The sequence below is a fragment of the Apium graveolens genome, chromosome 7 (genome assembly GCF_009905375.1).
Source record: "Apium graveolens cultivar Ventura chromosome 7, ASM990537v1, whole genome shotgun sequence".
In the NCBI taxonomy this organism is placed as follows: Eukaryota; Viridiplantae; Streptophyta; class Magnoliopsida; order Apiales; family Apiaceae; genus Apium; species Apium graveolens.
Genome location: NC_133653.1, coordinates 42,143,846 through 42,159,931, shown reverse-complemented (window position 1 = coordinate 42,159,931; position 16,086 = coordinate 42,143,846). Strand labels below are relative to the sequence as shown.

At 35.2% G+C, this 16,086-nt stretch overlaps 1 protein-coding gene across 1 annotated transcript; it reads left to right on the top strand.

The window, feature by feature from the left end:
• Window positions 1-849: 849 nt before the first annotated feature.
• On the top strand, window positions 850-11,162 carry LOC141670812 (kinesin-like protein KIN-14E). Its single transcript, XM_074476819.1, has 24 exons — window positions 850-960; window positions 1,182-1,574; window positions 1,721-1,781; window positions 1,898-2,029; window positions 2,112-2,350; window positions 2,453-2,780; window positions 4,671-4,776; window positions 4,865-5,046; window positions 5,135-5,250; window positions 5,393-5,495; window positions 5,926-6,078; window positions 6,169-6,315; window positions 6,420-6,620; window positions 7,158-7,322; window positions 7,400-7,504; window positions 7,772-7,912; window positions 7,995-8,189; window positions 8,341-8,467; window positions 8,576-8,775; window positions 8,872-9,054; window positions 9,369-9,464; window positions 9,672-9,869; window positions 10,114-10,385; window positions 10,664-11,162. Exons 2-24 carry the CDS (start codon window positions 1,459-1,461, stop codon window positions 10,857-10,859), a joined length of 3,762 nt encoding a protein of 1,253 aa, XP_074332920.1. The 5' UTR covers window positions 850-960; window positions 1,182-1,458; the 3' UTR covers window positions 10,860-11,162.
• Window positions 11,163-16,086: the final 4,924 nt, after the last annotated feature.

The following is a 16,086-nucleotide window of genomic DNA, read 5'->3' as shown; positions in this document are numbered from 1 at the left end:
TAACTTATAAATCAATTAGAATCGGGCTCAAGTTCATTATTTTATTTTTATTATTGAGTAATTGTGACATTTACAAGTCAATTAAAATTTAAATACTGACAAAAAAAAGTTTAACAATCCATGGAATTTACTTATTCCCATAATTTATATATTAAAATTTATTATTTATATATTAAAATTATCAATTCATGTAATTAATAATTTATATGTTAATTTTGTTTCAAAAAATTATAACTTATAAAATTATGAGTAGAGTTCTATGGAGTCCACCTTTTTATTGTAGTCCTCGGAGTCCATCTTTGTTCTGCAAATAAAATATCTTGTAAAACATGTTATCTTGCAAAACATATTATCTTGCAAAACATATTTTACAAATATCATTACTTTAATAAAATCATAAAAATCTAATATCTTTGCAAGCTTGGTCACAGGTTCAAGGTTCAGTTTACCCAGTGCGCAGCCAAAAGGCAGTGACTGAGGGTTATCTACGCTAAAAAAAAAGTTCTGCAACTAAACGTGTATGTTATGCAACATGAACATTTATGTTCTGCAAACTAAATATGTTTTGTATAATAATATATTTTGCAATGTTCTACTTGTAAAATATTTGCAATCTGCATGATTTTTAATTAAAAAATGATGTTTGTTGAACATCATTCGAAAAATAATACGTTTTACAATATTTTATGTTATATTTTACGTGCAGGACTCCAATAAAATAGTGGAATCCGTAGAACTTAACTCTATAAATTATAATTTACCAAACACATGATAAAATTATCACAACTTGTGACTAAAATTATCCAAACACATACGATACTTTTCAACTATCATAAATTACATTTTTTTTAAAATCCCAAACGGGCCCATTATCTGATATGAATCACACTACGAACTTGAACTCTGATTTGATTTCTGGTTGCCGCTGTGTGTCACCGTTTCCGGCAATCTATTCAAAAGGTATGTTATGTTGTGTATGTAATATGTATGTATCTGCTTATGTGTGTTTATATAAGGGACGACTAAGGGTTGTGTATAGAATGAACACCTGACGCATTTACGTTCAAAATTATTAATGTGCCACTGAAGGCTTAATATTTCTTCTAAGTGCTATTTTGGACTGTTGTTGTTAAATTTGTACATTTTTGGGCTTTTTCTGTATTATATATTTCACAATGCAGATGAGTAAATATGTGTGTGGGTCCAGCCATTTGCCGGCCAGCTGAGAGCTCAGTTGATTATTAATTAATGTTGCTATGAATGAATCAATGAAAATTGATGGCATCAAAAAACAAGCGCTGCTGCATATCAATGTAGCTGCTGCTAAATTAAGTAAAAGGAAGGACCGGTGCATATGCTCTTATACTCACAAACAAACACACTGTGGATTCTCTTTTATGTTGTGCTCCACTACATACTCATTAAGGACATACACAACACTAAAGATTGGCAGCAGCTATGTCTCAAAGTATGAGATCAGGCAGGTCGTCGTCGTCATTTGGTTCGAGTAATGGATTTCAAACTCCTTCAAATAAGGATGGTTATGACAGTGATGCCTCCAATTTTGCACCACCGTGAGTTTGCTTTTTCCAACCATTCTGAAAATTCAGTGATATTTCCTTATTTAAACATGCTATGAGCCGTGATAATTATGTTAAAGTTTATTATGGAATGGCTAATCCAAATATGATGTACAACATTTATTTATTATTTTGTGCAGCATACCAACAACTTTGCCAGAGGAATTCTCTAGTGCTATACCCATAATTGATAAATTTCAGGTGACAGAATGTATTGTAGTTGGATAAAATGTATCAAGTCATTGGCAAGTGCACCTTTTAAATCCTTTCCTTTTCAAATGATTTTCAGATAGTTTCATCGCATTTTTCACTTTTAGGTAGAGGGATTTTTGAAGGCAATGCAGAAACAGATTCAGTCAGCGGGAAAGCGGAGCTTTTTCTCGAAAAGATCTGTGGGCCCACAAGTTGGAGAAAAATTTACATTTGAGGACATGTTGTGTTTTCAAAGGGTAAGTCAAGTGTGGTCTACAAATGTAGGTTTGTTATTTGGGATACAATGATGTTAAAAAGATTAAATTTTGAACTTGATAGGAGCCTATTCCTACTTCACTTCTGAAGATGAACAGTGACCTAGTTAGTCGTGCAGTTAAGCTGTTTCAGATTATTCTCAAGTACACTGGGATTGATTCCTCCGATGGAGTGAGTCCAACAAGCCTAGATGAATCTATAGAGCTTGTTGGTAAACTGTATAAACAGGCTTTAAAACGTTCCGAGCTTCGGGATGAACTTTTTGCACAAATCTCAAAGCAAACTAGGAATAATCCTGACAGGTATTTGATTTTTATTGGGACAGCTGCTACTTCAAATCTCTTTGATGTGATCTTTGCAGCTTGCGACTCGTGTTTTTTAGCTTTTTATTTTTCGATATACAGGCCTTGTGTGATTAAAGCATGGGAGTTGATGTATTTGTGTGCATCTTGCATGCCACCTAGCAAGGATTTTGGCGGATTTTTATCAGAATATGTTCATAATGTGGCACATGGTGCCACTACAGACTCAGAAGTACAAGCCCTTGCATTACAAACTCTGAATGCTTTGAAGCGTTCTATTAAGGCAGGACCAAGGCACGCCATACCTGGCCGCGAGGAAATTGAAGCCCTTATGACTAGAAAAAAGCTTACAACAATAGTGTTTTTCTTGGATGAAACGTTTGAAGAAATTGCGTATGATATGACTACTACTGTAGTTGATGCTGTTGAGGTACTACCCCCCATCATTCCTGGTATAATATATATGTAGTATAAAAGCGACTGGTTACTTAACAGTAAGATGTAATCATTCCTGTTGAAGTATGTTGTGGATATTTTTTTCCCCGCTGATAAGTCATGAACATATTTGAGACTCAAACATTATTTTCTTATTGTCGGTCAAATTAGAGAACTTAGTAATTGAGTAAAGAAACTCTTGAAACGGTTTAAATTAGTTGTATGGACTTGGTCTAGTTACTAACTGCTTCTGCTTGTCATGCTTTGCTTAATATGAGATATAATTTGATGCGATGAGGTCAGCATTTAAATTGATTCTGATTGTGTGTGTATTGCATGTAATTCGCAGTTGAGTGACTATGTACTAGTGTTTTAAAAGTTTATAAGGAAAGAGTGTTGGGGGTGTTGGAAATAATAATTCAAAATTATTTGAATTGTTTTTTGGATTGATTTTGATTAGGTTGTTAGAAATAGAGTTTAAATATTTATTAGATAATGTAGTTTTTGAATTATAGATAAGGTTAGGGTTACCTATTTATTAGGTGTATTGGTTAAATGTACACCTATATAAAGAGGTGAATTATAATGTATTTAAAAAGAAGTATGGCTTCAGATAATAAAATAGTTCTGTTTTAGTTTACTCTTTTAGAATACTTTTATTAGTTATCATTTATTTATAAAAATCCAACATGGTATCCGAGCTATGTTCGATTGAGTAACTGGACGTCAAAAAATTGCTGCGAACAAATGAAGAAATGAAAGACAACAGATGGTAGTATTGCTAGAGATTCATGAAGAATGAGATGTGTGTCTCAGGGCTTCAAAAAAAAAATATTTTTTTTGAGTTATTGGTGATTATGTGCACCATAAAGAAACTGTGGAGAGAAGGGCTCTCGAATGAAACTGTGGAGAGAAGGGCTCCCGAATGAAATTGTGGAGAGAAGTGCTCTGCAACAATAGGAGAGGTGATGGGAAGTACATCACTGGTCAAGTAATTTTAAAAATTTTGAATTAAGAGAGAGTGTTGGAAATAATAATTCAAAATTATTTGAATTGTTTTTTGGATTGATTTTGATTAGGTTGTTAGAAATAGAGTTTAAATATTTATTAGATAATGTAGTTTTTGAATTATAGATTAGGTTAGGGTTACCTATTTATTAGGTGTATTGGTTAAATGTACACCTATATAAAGAGGTGAATTATAATGTATTTAAAAAGAAGTATGGCTTCAGATAATAAAATAGTTCTGTTTTAGTTTACTCTTTTAGAATACTTTTATTAGTTATCATTTATTTATAAAAATCCAACAGGGGGCTTGGGGGTTACTTGGATCTGGTCCATTTCTTACCAGATTCTGATAAAATTAAGTTAATATCGGTTCTCTGCAATATTGGGTTGGATAATGCCGAAAGTGCAGTCAAAACTAAACATTCCAAAAAGTCCCGGAAAACATTATAAAGTGCTAGAAGCTCTTCATTGTGATTTTAAATACTTTTGTAACAGGGCAAGAAAATATGGTCTAATTGATGCATTATGAGGCTTAGACATTAAATTGACATTGCATTTAGTTTTTTCTGATTCTTATGTGTTAACAATTTTTTTATTAATCGACTATTATATACTTATATAAAATATGTCTTTAATCATTTGAAGTACTCTCTGATTCGTCCATGTATTGCATATTCTAATTTATTTGATCTACAATACTTCTATTCACTATGGTCTGTCATTTTTTTGATGTCATTTTTGTCATAAAAATGATCTATTTTCTCATTTAATTGGTATTATATTCCATTATTATACATACCCCCTGTTATAAATATAGTGTGTATATATTACAAATGAAACTTTAGCCCTGTTTTACATGAGAGTATTTACAATTCAGGAGCTTGCAGGGATAATTAAGCTGTCAGCATACTCTAGCTTTAGTCTCTTTGAATGCCGAAAAGTGGTTACTGCCTCCAAATCCAAATCTTCCGATTCTGGAAATGGTATCCAAGTAGCCTCAGAATCTCATTGTGTAGTTCCTTTACTCTTTGAATTTCATTTCTTTACTTACTATACACACTTGTCATGTAGAGGAGTATATTGGTTTAGATGATAATAAATACATAGGAGATCTTCTTGCTGAGTTTAAGGCATCAAAAGATCGGAGTAAAGGGGAAATATTGCACTGCAAATTGACATTCAAAAAAAAATTATTCCGAGAATCTGATGAAGTTGTGGCAGACCCAATGTTTGTGCAGCTATGTTATGTCCAGGTATACTATATTGTCGTTTAAGACCTACCTTTTATAATATACTTTAAATGATTAGTAATTAATTTGGGTTGTTTTTGTATCATCTCAGCTGCAACATGATTATATATGGGGCAACTATCCTGTTGGAAGGGATGACGCTGCACAGCTGTCCGCATTGCAGATTTTGGTCGAAATTGGAGTTGTTGTCAGCCCTGAATCGTGCACGTTAGTATTTTTTTGTCTTCCATTTACGATGGTTTAATGTTTGTGGGCATAATATAAATATTTTTTATTTCCAATCTAAAATTTGTAGTTTATATATTTCTTGATGTACAATGTTTAAAGTTGTAGATCAAATTTTTCTCAGTGACTGGACATCACTCTTGGAAAGATTTTTACCGAGGCAGATTGCTCTCACTCGAGCAAGGAAAGAATGGGAAACTGATGTCCTCTCGCGTTATGGTTCTATGGTAAGTCTAGGAAAATGAATTTCCCGGTCCCAAAAGAGATTGCACATCAAATATAAGTGCAAACTCTTTCTTGTGGAAATTCAATTTCCAGGCCCCAATAGAGATTGCACAGAAAATATAAGTGCAAACTCTTTCTTCTGTATACTCAATAATCAGTTCGTATCATGATGACTTTCACAGAGTAAAGTACCTAGACCAAAAAAATATGGTATTTCTTTCATGCTTTCAATTTATAGTCAGCCATACTGGAACAATTCCATTCTAATTATATTGATATATGCATATCACTTGCTCTCTATGCATTTCATTCCTTTTTATGCATCATTATACTTTTTAATTACTTGGCTTTGTATCATATGCCTGCTCGTAAGCAGTTGTGAAGTTCCCTTCATAAATATGTATACTAAAGTTGCTTTTGTTGTCGGTGTAGGAAAATCTTACAAAGGACGATGCAAGACAACAATTTTTACGCATTTTAAGAACGTTACCGTACGGGAATTCAATTTTCTTTAGTGTTCGGAAGATTGATGATCCCATTGGGCTTCTTCCTGGAAGAATTATTTTAGGAATAAATAAGCGTGGGGTGAGTCTAAACTTTTATGGAAGCATATAGCTATTATTATAATATGCCCTATACCCAAACATAAGTGTTTTATTACCGCGATTTCTACAGGTTCACTTTTTCCGTCCAGTGCCGAAAGAGTATTTACATTCTGCTGAGCTACGAGATATAATGCAATTTGGGAGCAGTAATACTGCTGTATTTTTTAAAATGAGAGTTGCTGGTGTTTTGCATATATTTCAATTTGAAACAAAACAGGTTTTTAACACATGTTTATTGTCATATCACAACAATGGATTTATATGCTTGGTGGCTCTAGTGTAATGGATTGACTATTTAATTACTTTTCTCCTTTTATGCAGGGAGAGGAGATATGTGTTGCCCTTCAAACACATATAAATGATGTGATGCTACGTCGCTACTCTAAAGCACGGTCTGCTGCTAATACCCCAATCAATGGCGATATCTCCAATAATGCAAAACCTCCAATTGTGAATCCTAATGAGAAGCACATTGAAGAGTTTTCCAAAGCACTGGAAGAATCCGAAAGGAATGCTAAACAAGTAAGAATTTTTGTTACATTAGTGTAACACACACTTGTACTTGAATTATATATATGTGTGGCATGGTTGTGTTATTGCAACGCAAACTAGTGAAGTATGAAGAAGACAATTATCGATCAATAGTTAGGCCTGAAGAAGAGTAGCACATTTAGAAGTTAAATAAAGTTTTATCATAATTTGGCCAAGTAATAATATCCCTGTAGACTATATTTTTCTTCTAGGGACTGGTGGCCTTTGACAGGTGGAATTTATGTGTGATGTACTTAATTTTTTGTATGACCTTCCATGCTATGGAGGACATTATTTGTTAATAAAATACTAGGAAGACGTGATTTGTTTATGAGTTTGTCAACATGTACCCTTCTTACTGATTTGGTAATGTAAATGATGCTAATAATTTTATGATCATCCATTCAGTGTTTGAAGGATCGAGCTCTTTTTTTTGAAGTTCTTGTCAACTTTAATAAAAGTTTACCTAATATAAAAAAATATATTATCCGCTAAACTTCTCACTCATGCTACTTATATATATACCAGATGCGGGAGGCTCTACGAGAGAAACAGGAACAGGAGGAGATTATGCAAAATGAACTGAAAGATTTGAAGTATATGTTAAATTCGGAGAGGGAGAATTTAGTGGCTATTATTTGCAACCGTGATGAACTCAGATCCTTATATGACGAAAAAAACTTGGCGTTTCAGGTACATAGCTTCTGTATAAACTAATACAGTCAGCTGGTCAGTTTTCCATATATCTTATTATAGTATCATGCTTGTAGGATGCTCTATTGGAGAACAAGAACTTGGAAGCCAGAGTTGCAAAGCTAAGTAAACCAGAGTTGGAGAATAGCTCTAAGAAGGAGTTGGTGGATGCAACAAATCAGGTTTACACAAATAATAAGCACTCAGCCACTCACGTTCTCACGCATACATTGTTACTTCGCTTTTTGTCTATTTATCACAAGCATGGGCCTGCTTTCTGGTCAAGATTTGTTGGAATCTTATTTTTATCACATTGTTTATTTTTTTTTAAAAATTGATCATACGAGAGTTCAGTTCTTTTGCTGTTCAATTAAATGTTTTATTACGATTTCGTTATTTGTGTGCGCCATCACTTGGTTTAAAAAAATTTAACTGCTGTTCACAATCAGGTTTTACAAAAGATCCAAGATGAGTTAAAGACTTGTAGTTTGGAGTTGCATGCAGCTAAGGAAGCCAAGAAAAGACTGGTGAATGAGAAATTACCTCTAGAAGAGAAATTTTCAATTGTTGAGAAGAAGAAAGCTGATGAGGTAAGCATATTAAATATATTCACTATCAGCAAAATTATATATATGCTTTCGTATAACAGGTTTTATGGCTGTTAAACTGCAGATACAAGGTCTGGAAAAGAATTTTGCAGAACAACGCAAGGCTTTGAAGTTGCAGCTTGCTGATCTAGAGAAGGAGTTAAACGTTGTTAAACAGAAATTGATCAAGGCAGAATTGAACATTGCAACCAAAGATAAAGAGTTGCTAGCGTTGCAAATCAATCAAAATGAGTTGGAGGAATTACGAGAAATGAAGGAGGTACAACCTGTAATATCATTTTGCAATAAATGTTGTTTTTTACTAGTATTTTTTGTTTATCATCCAGCTGTAATGTTATAGACCATATGAGTATTGTCATTATAGACCATGAGTACCGTCAGAATTCAAGATTTTGTCGTTTTGATTACAGGATATTGATCGAAAGAATGAGCAAACAGCTGCAATTTTGAAAATGCAAGGGGCCCAACTGGCCGAGCTAGAAGCACTATACAAAGAAGAACAAGTATTAAGAAAGAGATATTTTAACACAATAGAAGGTTGAATTCCGCAGTCTAACTTTTTATTATCCAAATTCTTTTATTATGAAATATTATAATGGGAAGTCAGTTTTACTAATAATGACACTTTCAATATATCCATATTAGATATGAAGGGAAAGATTAGAGTTTATTGTCGATTGCGACCTCTTAGTGATAAAGAAGCTTCTGAGAAGGAAAGAAATGTACTTAAGAGTGTGGATGAGTTTACTGTCGAACATAGATGGAGAGATGAGACAAAACAACATTGTTACGATCGCGTCTTCGATGGAAATGCTTCTCAAATAGATGTTTTTGAGGATACTAAGGCATGTAAAATTACATTACTGATTTCTGTAAATTGTTGTGTAATTACAGATTTTTTTGTGCTTGTAAGTGTGACATCTTTTATCCTTTTGATGCAGTATTTGGTACAATCTGCTGTAGATGGATACAATGTTTGCATTTTTGCATATGGCCAAACAGGTTCAGGGAAGACATTTACTATTTATGGATCAAATAACAACCCCGGACTTACTCCCATGGCTACTTCTGAACTCTTTAGAATCTTAAAGCGAAACAATAACAAATACTCATTCTCCTTAAAGGTAAATCCGTGGAACTTTGGATGCAAAACCTAATAACTCATCATTCGTAGTAGTAGAATTGATCAGTATCATTTGATAATTAATTTGTCAACTTCAATAGCTGAAATACGTTTTTGCTACATGTATGATTTCAAAACAATTTGAATCGCCTTATGTGTTAATATTCTGAGTATTTGAAGCGCTACTTGATTTCAGAACAAATTTTACTCACGCTATATGTAAGTATATTAAGTACTAAAATTGCTAGGCACTTTAACCGTGTTAATAGATTGTTATTCCACTATACATAAGATTTTCTTTTGGATTCAATGCAGGTCTACATGGTAGAGTTGTATCAAGATACATTAATAGATCTTTTATTACCGAAGAAAGCAAAGGCTTTGAAATTAGATGTTAAAAAAGATTCAAAGGTAATGCACTTACAGTCAAAAGATGTTTCTTATGTTGTTTCTTATGTTTTTATTATCATTTTAAATACTATATATTCTTTCATTTTAAGTATCATAGATTTAATGCTTCTGTAAATTAGTAATGCATCATCTTCATCATTAGCATAGGATTGTATTATAACAAATTTAGCTTATGATTCCAATAATTGGTTACATCAAAATTTGCAGGGAATGGTTTCAGTAGAGAATGCGACTGTTGTACCAGTTTCTTCGTATGATGAACTCAAAGTTATCATTGAGAGGGGATCAGAACAACGCCACACAACAGGAACGTTGATGAATGAACAGAGTTCACGATCTCATCTGATTCTTTCGATTATCATTGAGAGTACAAACCTTCAAACTCAATCTGTTGCAAGGGGAAAGGTAATTATCATTTTAATCATACGATGAAGTCATGTCATCTTGTCAAAATCATTTGCATGCACGTGCATGCGTGTGTGATGAGACAAGTGGCAACAAAGTTTCTTGAAATTATCATTTTATGTTAGCATGAAAAATGAGGGGTTATAGGATAAGAAGTTTTAATCGTAATGTAATTCAAGTTTTTCTTGAGTTTAAAGATTTTTACTTGTCTCTAGCATGACATGGCATTTTACATGTTCTGCAGCTAAGTTTTGTAGACCTGGCTGGTTCAGAAAGAGTGAAAAAATCAGGCTCTACCGGTAGTAACCTGAAAGAAGCTCAAAGCATCAATAAATCACTTTCAGCACTTGGCGATGTTATAAGTGCTTTATCATCTACCAGTCAGCACATCCCATACAGAAATCACAAGCTTACAATGCTAATGAGCGATTCAATTGGAGGCAACGCAAAGACACTTATGTTTGTTAACATATCTCCAGCTGAATCCAATTTGGATGAGACCTACAATTCTTTTACGTATGTTATCTTACTTTTGACACATGCCATATTTCTGCTTTAAGGTTTTTAGTTGGGGATTGTCTTAAATTTATGATGTATGCTTATGGTTATTGATTATATTTGGTGTTTAATTGCTTATCTAAAATTTCAGGTCTTCACTTTTAAGTATGCTTGCGTTGATGTATGCAGGCTATGTTATTTTCGCTCTGTTTCAGTAAAGGAATCACAATATTGTTTAAAATTATATAATGTGATTCATATAAAAGAACAAGTTTGAATTGTTTTCGTTAATGTAGGTATGCATCTAGAGTTCGGTCTATCTTAAATGATCCTAGTAAAAATGTTGCATCAAAAGAGGTGGCACGCCTAAGAAGGTTGGTTGCACATTGGAAGGAGCAGGCAGGTAAAAGAGATGGTGATGAAGATTTGGAAGACATTCAAGATGAAAGGCCGCCAAAAAAGGAAAAGAATGATGGTAGACATTCCATGTAAAGGACAGGAAGTTCCTGCCAGTATTAATGACTAGCTATTGCTAGGAAATGTATGGGGCACTGTGTGAGAGCCTTGCTAACAACTGACTTTGTAGCATATCAAATCCTCCGTCAATTGCTATATACTAATGTAATGCTACGACATTAGTTTTGGTTCTTGGTGGGGAACAATGGGCTATGGGGGTTATTTCAGAACTGGAAGTTCCGGTGATCTTATGTCTGTTGTATAGATAATGTGTATCAGTTTATAATTGTCTGAAAATTGTTGGCCCGTATCCAGGTTTTTCTCACTTGTTTGGTTCTCAATCATTCATTTTTAGTTTTTCAATCGGAGACAATATATACTATTTTCCTTTTTTTTTGACAAATATCTGAAAAAACTTCTGACCACTTAAAATATTTAACCGTATATTATATTCAAGTATTCTAAATTGGTTAAAGTTTATACAACAGAAGGAACCATAAAGATGAACCGCCGTAGAAAATGCACACTGTTATTTCTTATTCAATCATCCTGATTCCCGAGCATAAATTTTTACCCTGTAATTTTGGATGTTAAAATAAAAACTACCCTTAATTCATGTTGGACTCCAATCACGGCTCCCGGCCATTTCAACTGAAATTTCAGTTTTTTGACACAGACGTTCAAAAAATTCCAAAAGTGCCACAGAACGTCACTTCCTCCGGTGTTCAACCCCAGAGACCCAGAAGAAGTGGCGTTGGGTTTTTAAATATTTTTTTTGCTTTTTTCCTTTCCTCCCCGGACTGAATTGCGGTTGGTGTAAAAGGTTACTAAGTTTTTAAGAATAAAATAAATGTTGGAGACCTATTTTTGGGCCTTAATATTAAATTGAAAAAAATTGTTTTGGTGATTTTTTTTTCTTGGATAGTCATGCAAACCTTTTTTTATTACGTATTTTTTGTTTTTAAAAAAATATAGTTAAATTTTTTTGGCTTTGAAAAGGGTGCCAAGGTACTCGAGTGTGCAATTTGTATGTGGGGGCATGTTTAGCAAATCTCATAATTAATTCCTAGAAAATTATTTTGGTTTAATTTTTTTTCTAGTTGACTAGTGATGTAAACTTATTTGTAGTACGAAAATTTTACTATTATTTTAAAATTATTTTTGTAATGTTTTAGTTTCATGCAATAGTGTATCATGGGGAATATTTTTTTGTTGATGAGGCCTTATATTTGATATGAACTAATTTGCTGATAATGACTACTTGACTTGAAACACAAATTCTATGACATATGAATAATAAGGATATATGAATAATAAGACGATACAGAATAATAAGAAAATATATGAATAAAAATGAGTACGATGCAACAATACAAATATTAAGAGACAACAATATATGAACCGGATCAGTCATCTGCATCATCGGAGTCATCATCATCGGAGTCATCATCATCGGAGTCATCATCATCGTAGTCATAATCATCCTCATTGATGTTCCAGGTATGGGACTCGATGAACGCCTTCATTCTCTGCAATTCCCTCGTTGACTCCTGAAGTTCACGCTGCAACTCGCGGATTTCTGCCGAATGGGCTACATTCTCTGTGGTAATTTCTTCCCTAAGAATTTCAATGAGAAATGCTGCATGGGGTTCAAGCGGCTCTTCGATCCAACGTTCGTAAATGCAAGCACCGTCAGGACATTTGTTAAATCGCCTTCCTGCGTCAATACCCTTCCAGTAGTGCGCTTCAACAGCTAATTTTTCACAAAAACAATAATCCAAATTTGGGAGTGAAGACATAATTACTTTTGACAAGTGTGACTTCATGAGGTTGTAACTCTCTATTTATAAGTGATTTGGTAAAGAAGACATGAGATACTTTGAAGGACAGTTCACGTGCTAAGCATACTATACAAATATAATTCATATTCAAAACTTGATTGTGACTCGTCATTGTTGCTCTCACCTGCATTATTTTCAAAAATATGGAATCATTATCTGGTGGAAAGTGACAGGAAAACTCTGTATATGCAATGACTTCACATATAAAGCCTTATCTTTTCTTCTTTATGTCATGTATAGGATTTGACTTGTCATGTACTGTTTGAAATGTCATTCCACTTTAACATTTTTACTGTTTATCTAAAATTATTGGAAATGCTTGCATGTGGTTTCAACTGTTTACTAATACGAAATAGTAATTCCAAAATAAACTGAAATGAGCACCCAACTATTAATGATAATAATATTACAATAAAGAAAGATACGACTAATATAGAGCTAGAATGTATAAATCCAAAAAGGAAAAAAAGGCCACTCAAATTAGAACACAATAATTCTTGTCAAGTTTGTTCATCAAACATGTAATCATCGGAAATATAATCCTCATTCTGTAATAGTCTGTGTTTTTCTGCTTCCGTAAGCTCTCTACCAGAAGCACGAACTGAATTTTGTGCTAGTTCGAACATATAATAAAGACTCTTACGCAACAACATTCTGTTATTTTTCCGTCGAATACAGGTCACGGTTTTAACCACTTTTCGCCTAAATTCAGACCAAGGAAGATTTTCATGAGGGCGGGGATATATGGATAGAGAATGACGAAGCGGAACCCTTACACTCATCGCAATAAGATCATGTGTAAGGCTTTCAGATTCTTCACGTCAAAATGCCCATTCTCGGCGTACACCAGCAAAGTACTCCACTGGATCGCTTAGCCTAAGACTACGATAATCGTCATCTCTTTCACTTAACAACCACTTCTTATTTGTGGACGATGACATCATAGTACTGCTTGGATGTAATATGTGTGAGTGTGTATAATTTATAGAGTGTAAGTAGTCGGGTGATAAAGAAAAGTTAACAAGACTAACAGTTGTGGAACATAAAAGTAATGAAGATGTACAGGCTGTTAGTGTTGTTGATGTACGTGTCATTACTGCCACCCATGTGAAATATGACAATAATTTATACACCATTTCCCGTGAGTACATAGTAGAAAGCATATGCAAACAAATTAAATAATTGTGCAGGAGGAATACTGAAAAGGGCCATGTGGATGTCAAATCATATTAATGGAATATAGAGGAAAGTATAACTATTTGATATGAGTTATCATTTTTTGCAGATGAAATCAATTAAAGTCATTGCATTGATGGTGGTCATGTTGTGATTGTGTTTCTATTTCACTTATTATGTTTTCGTTCATGTGTTAGAGTATTTATTTTGTTTCATTCGTTTAACGTTATTTGCAGAATGTGACCGTTTTAATTTCTTTAAGTATGTACGTTTTGAATATTACTTATGAAACACCTTGAAATGTAATATCGTGAATTGAAGTGACTAGATTGTAGGGTAAGAAAAATAACAAGTTTAAAATTGACGAGAACTAATAAAAATAAGTCTGAACTGAATGTATAATGAAAACATGGCAAACTAAAAATAACAAGTCTGCAAATATGGGAAATAGTATTGATCAGCCACAGAACCTCCCGTCGGTGTGGCATAGCCTCCCCTTTCCTTTTACTGCTCTACGGGGCTGCAGTCTGAGCTGTATAAGAGGATCAGCTTCCTCATCATCATCATCCTGCTCATCACTGTCACCCTCCACATCTGCATCCTGCATGATAGGGGGTGTATGCACGTCACACCCCTACTAATGACTCTGTCCGGAGGAATCACGTACTAACCAGGGGTCGAAGCCCCTAGGCGGGGTCTGGAAAGAGAATCCCGAACCACCTGTCTCGGGCAGGAAACTGTATGTAGGCTGTGGAGAAGCCTGAACCAGATGACTGTAATGAGTCTGAGTAGAATGGCCCCAAATGGATCCAGTAGCACAGGTACTATGAACAGGGTAAGAGGCCTAAGTAGTGTGGCCCATAGTAGATGCATCGACATAAGGGTTGTGGCCCTGAGTAGGGTGGGCAAAAGTAGATGTACCGCATCATGACTCTGAGTGCTCTGCCCCCAAAAAGACCCACCAGCATCATGCACATGTGAACTGTGACCCCAAATAGACGTATGAGGATCTCCCTCTCCCTGAATAAAGTGGTCCCAGGTACGGTCAGTATGTCCATGCCCCTAAAAGCTATGCTCCTAACCTGAGCCAGAGGAGGTGTACAACGAAGAACCCTCTCCACCTGATGGACGAGGCCAAGGCTCCCAACCATCCCGAGGAGCTGGTGTAGTCTGAACAAATACAGTACCTGGCCTACAGGCATGAGCACCGCTAGTACGTGGGGTAGCAGGAGGTGGATGAGGGGGCCTCTGTAGAAGATATGGGAAACCCATGGCATCTAATGTGCCATATATACCCTGAAGCGCCTCATCCATATTATCATCATCCTCAGCCACGCCGGACTCGTGAATCTGGTGGTAGGCAGCGGACAACCCCTCAACCTGTATTGACAACATGTAAATGTGTATACATAAACAAAAACTGTGACAAATGAAGAGGTACTAATATAAGAAGGGAAATCTTACAGCCACTGGTAGGTGTCCCTGAGACCCCTGGAATCCCTGCTGGTCCCTCCAAATCCTGGGGTTGATCATGAAACACCGAGTGACTCTGTCGTACCACTCAGGATAGTCAACAGCGCACATAGGTCTGCGAGTGCGTCTGTAAGATGGTGGACCAAGCACGGTAGTGTGACGTGACTCCCAAAGCTCACGCACCCTAGTGAACTTAAAAGGCCATCATCTCTGACCCCTATAGAAAGAATCATGGTCAGTAAGTGGAGAGTCAGTAGGGATCTGCTGCAAGTATCCAAACTATTTTGTGACCCTATCAGTGTAGCACCACTCCACCCATGTCAAGTAATAAGGGGGCAGGGTGCACTCATGAGTGATAGCTCAAGCTCAGGGATGTCTCGTGCCTCGACCGCGGAATCACCGTAGGGCCTCCACCTGAAGGAATCCTCAGACATGGTATCTAGGTCATAACGAATGCCGCGTAATGAATGTGTCCGCACAGTCGTACCATCCAATGGGACCATCCACCTGAAGCAGGAAATGTATTATGTTGGAATATTTCTGAACATGAACAAAGAGTCATAAATGTGTAAGCACAGTCGTACCTGAGAACACGGGGATGTTGCATCAAATAAGGGTCTCGTTGTCTAGGAGCTAAGGCAGTACAATGCTCATATATCTAGACCTGAACCACATGTGTATTCGAGAAATGAATATTTATTGAATGCATGGATCATGCACCATTCAATATCCATGGATAATACACCTAAAAGTATGCATGAAGTATGCAGTGT

What these genes read in the sequence shown, in the direction of transcription:
- LOC141670812 (XM_074476819.1), top strand. Translation starts at nt 1,459, where the DNA reads ATGTCTCAAAGTATGAGATCAGGCAGGTCGTCGTCGTCATTTGGTTCG. An exon ending in ACATGTTGTGTTTTCAAAGG is followed by an intron (nt 2,030 to 2,111) that starts GTAAGTCAAGTG and finishes TGAACTTGATAG; the next exon opens with GAGCCTATTCCTACTTCACT. An exon ending in GAGACCTACAATTCTTTTAC is followed by an intron (nt 10,386 to 10,663) that starts GTATGTTATCTT and finishes TCGTTAATGTAG; the next exon opens with GTATGCATCTAGAGTTCGGT.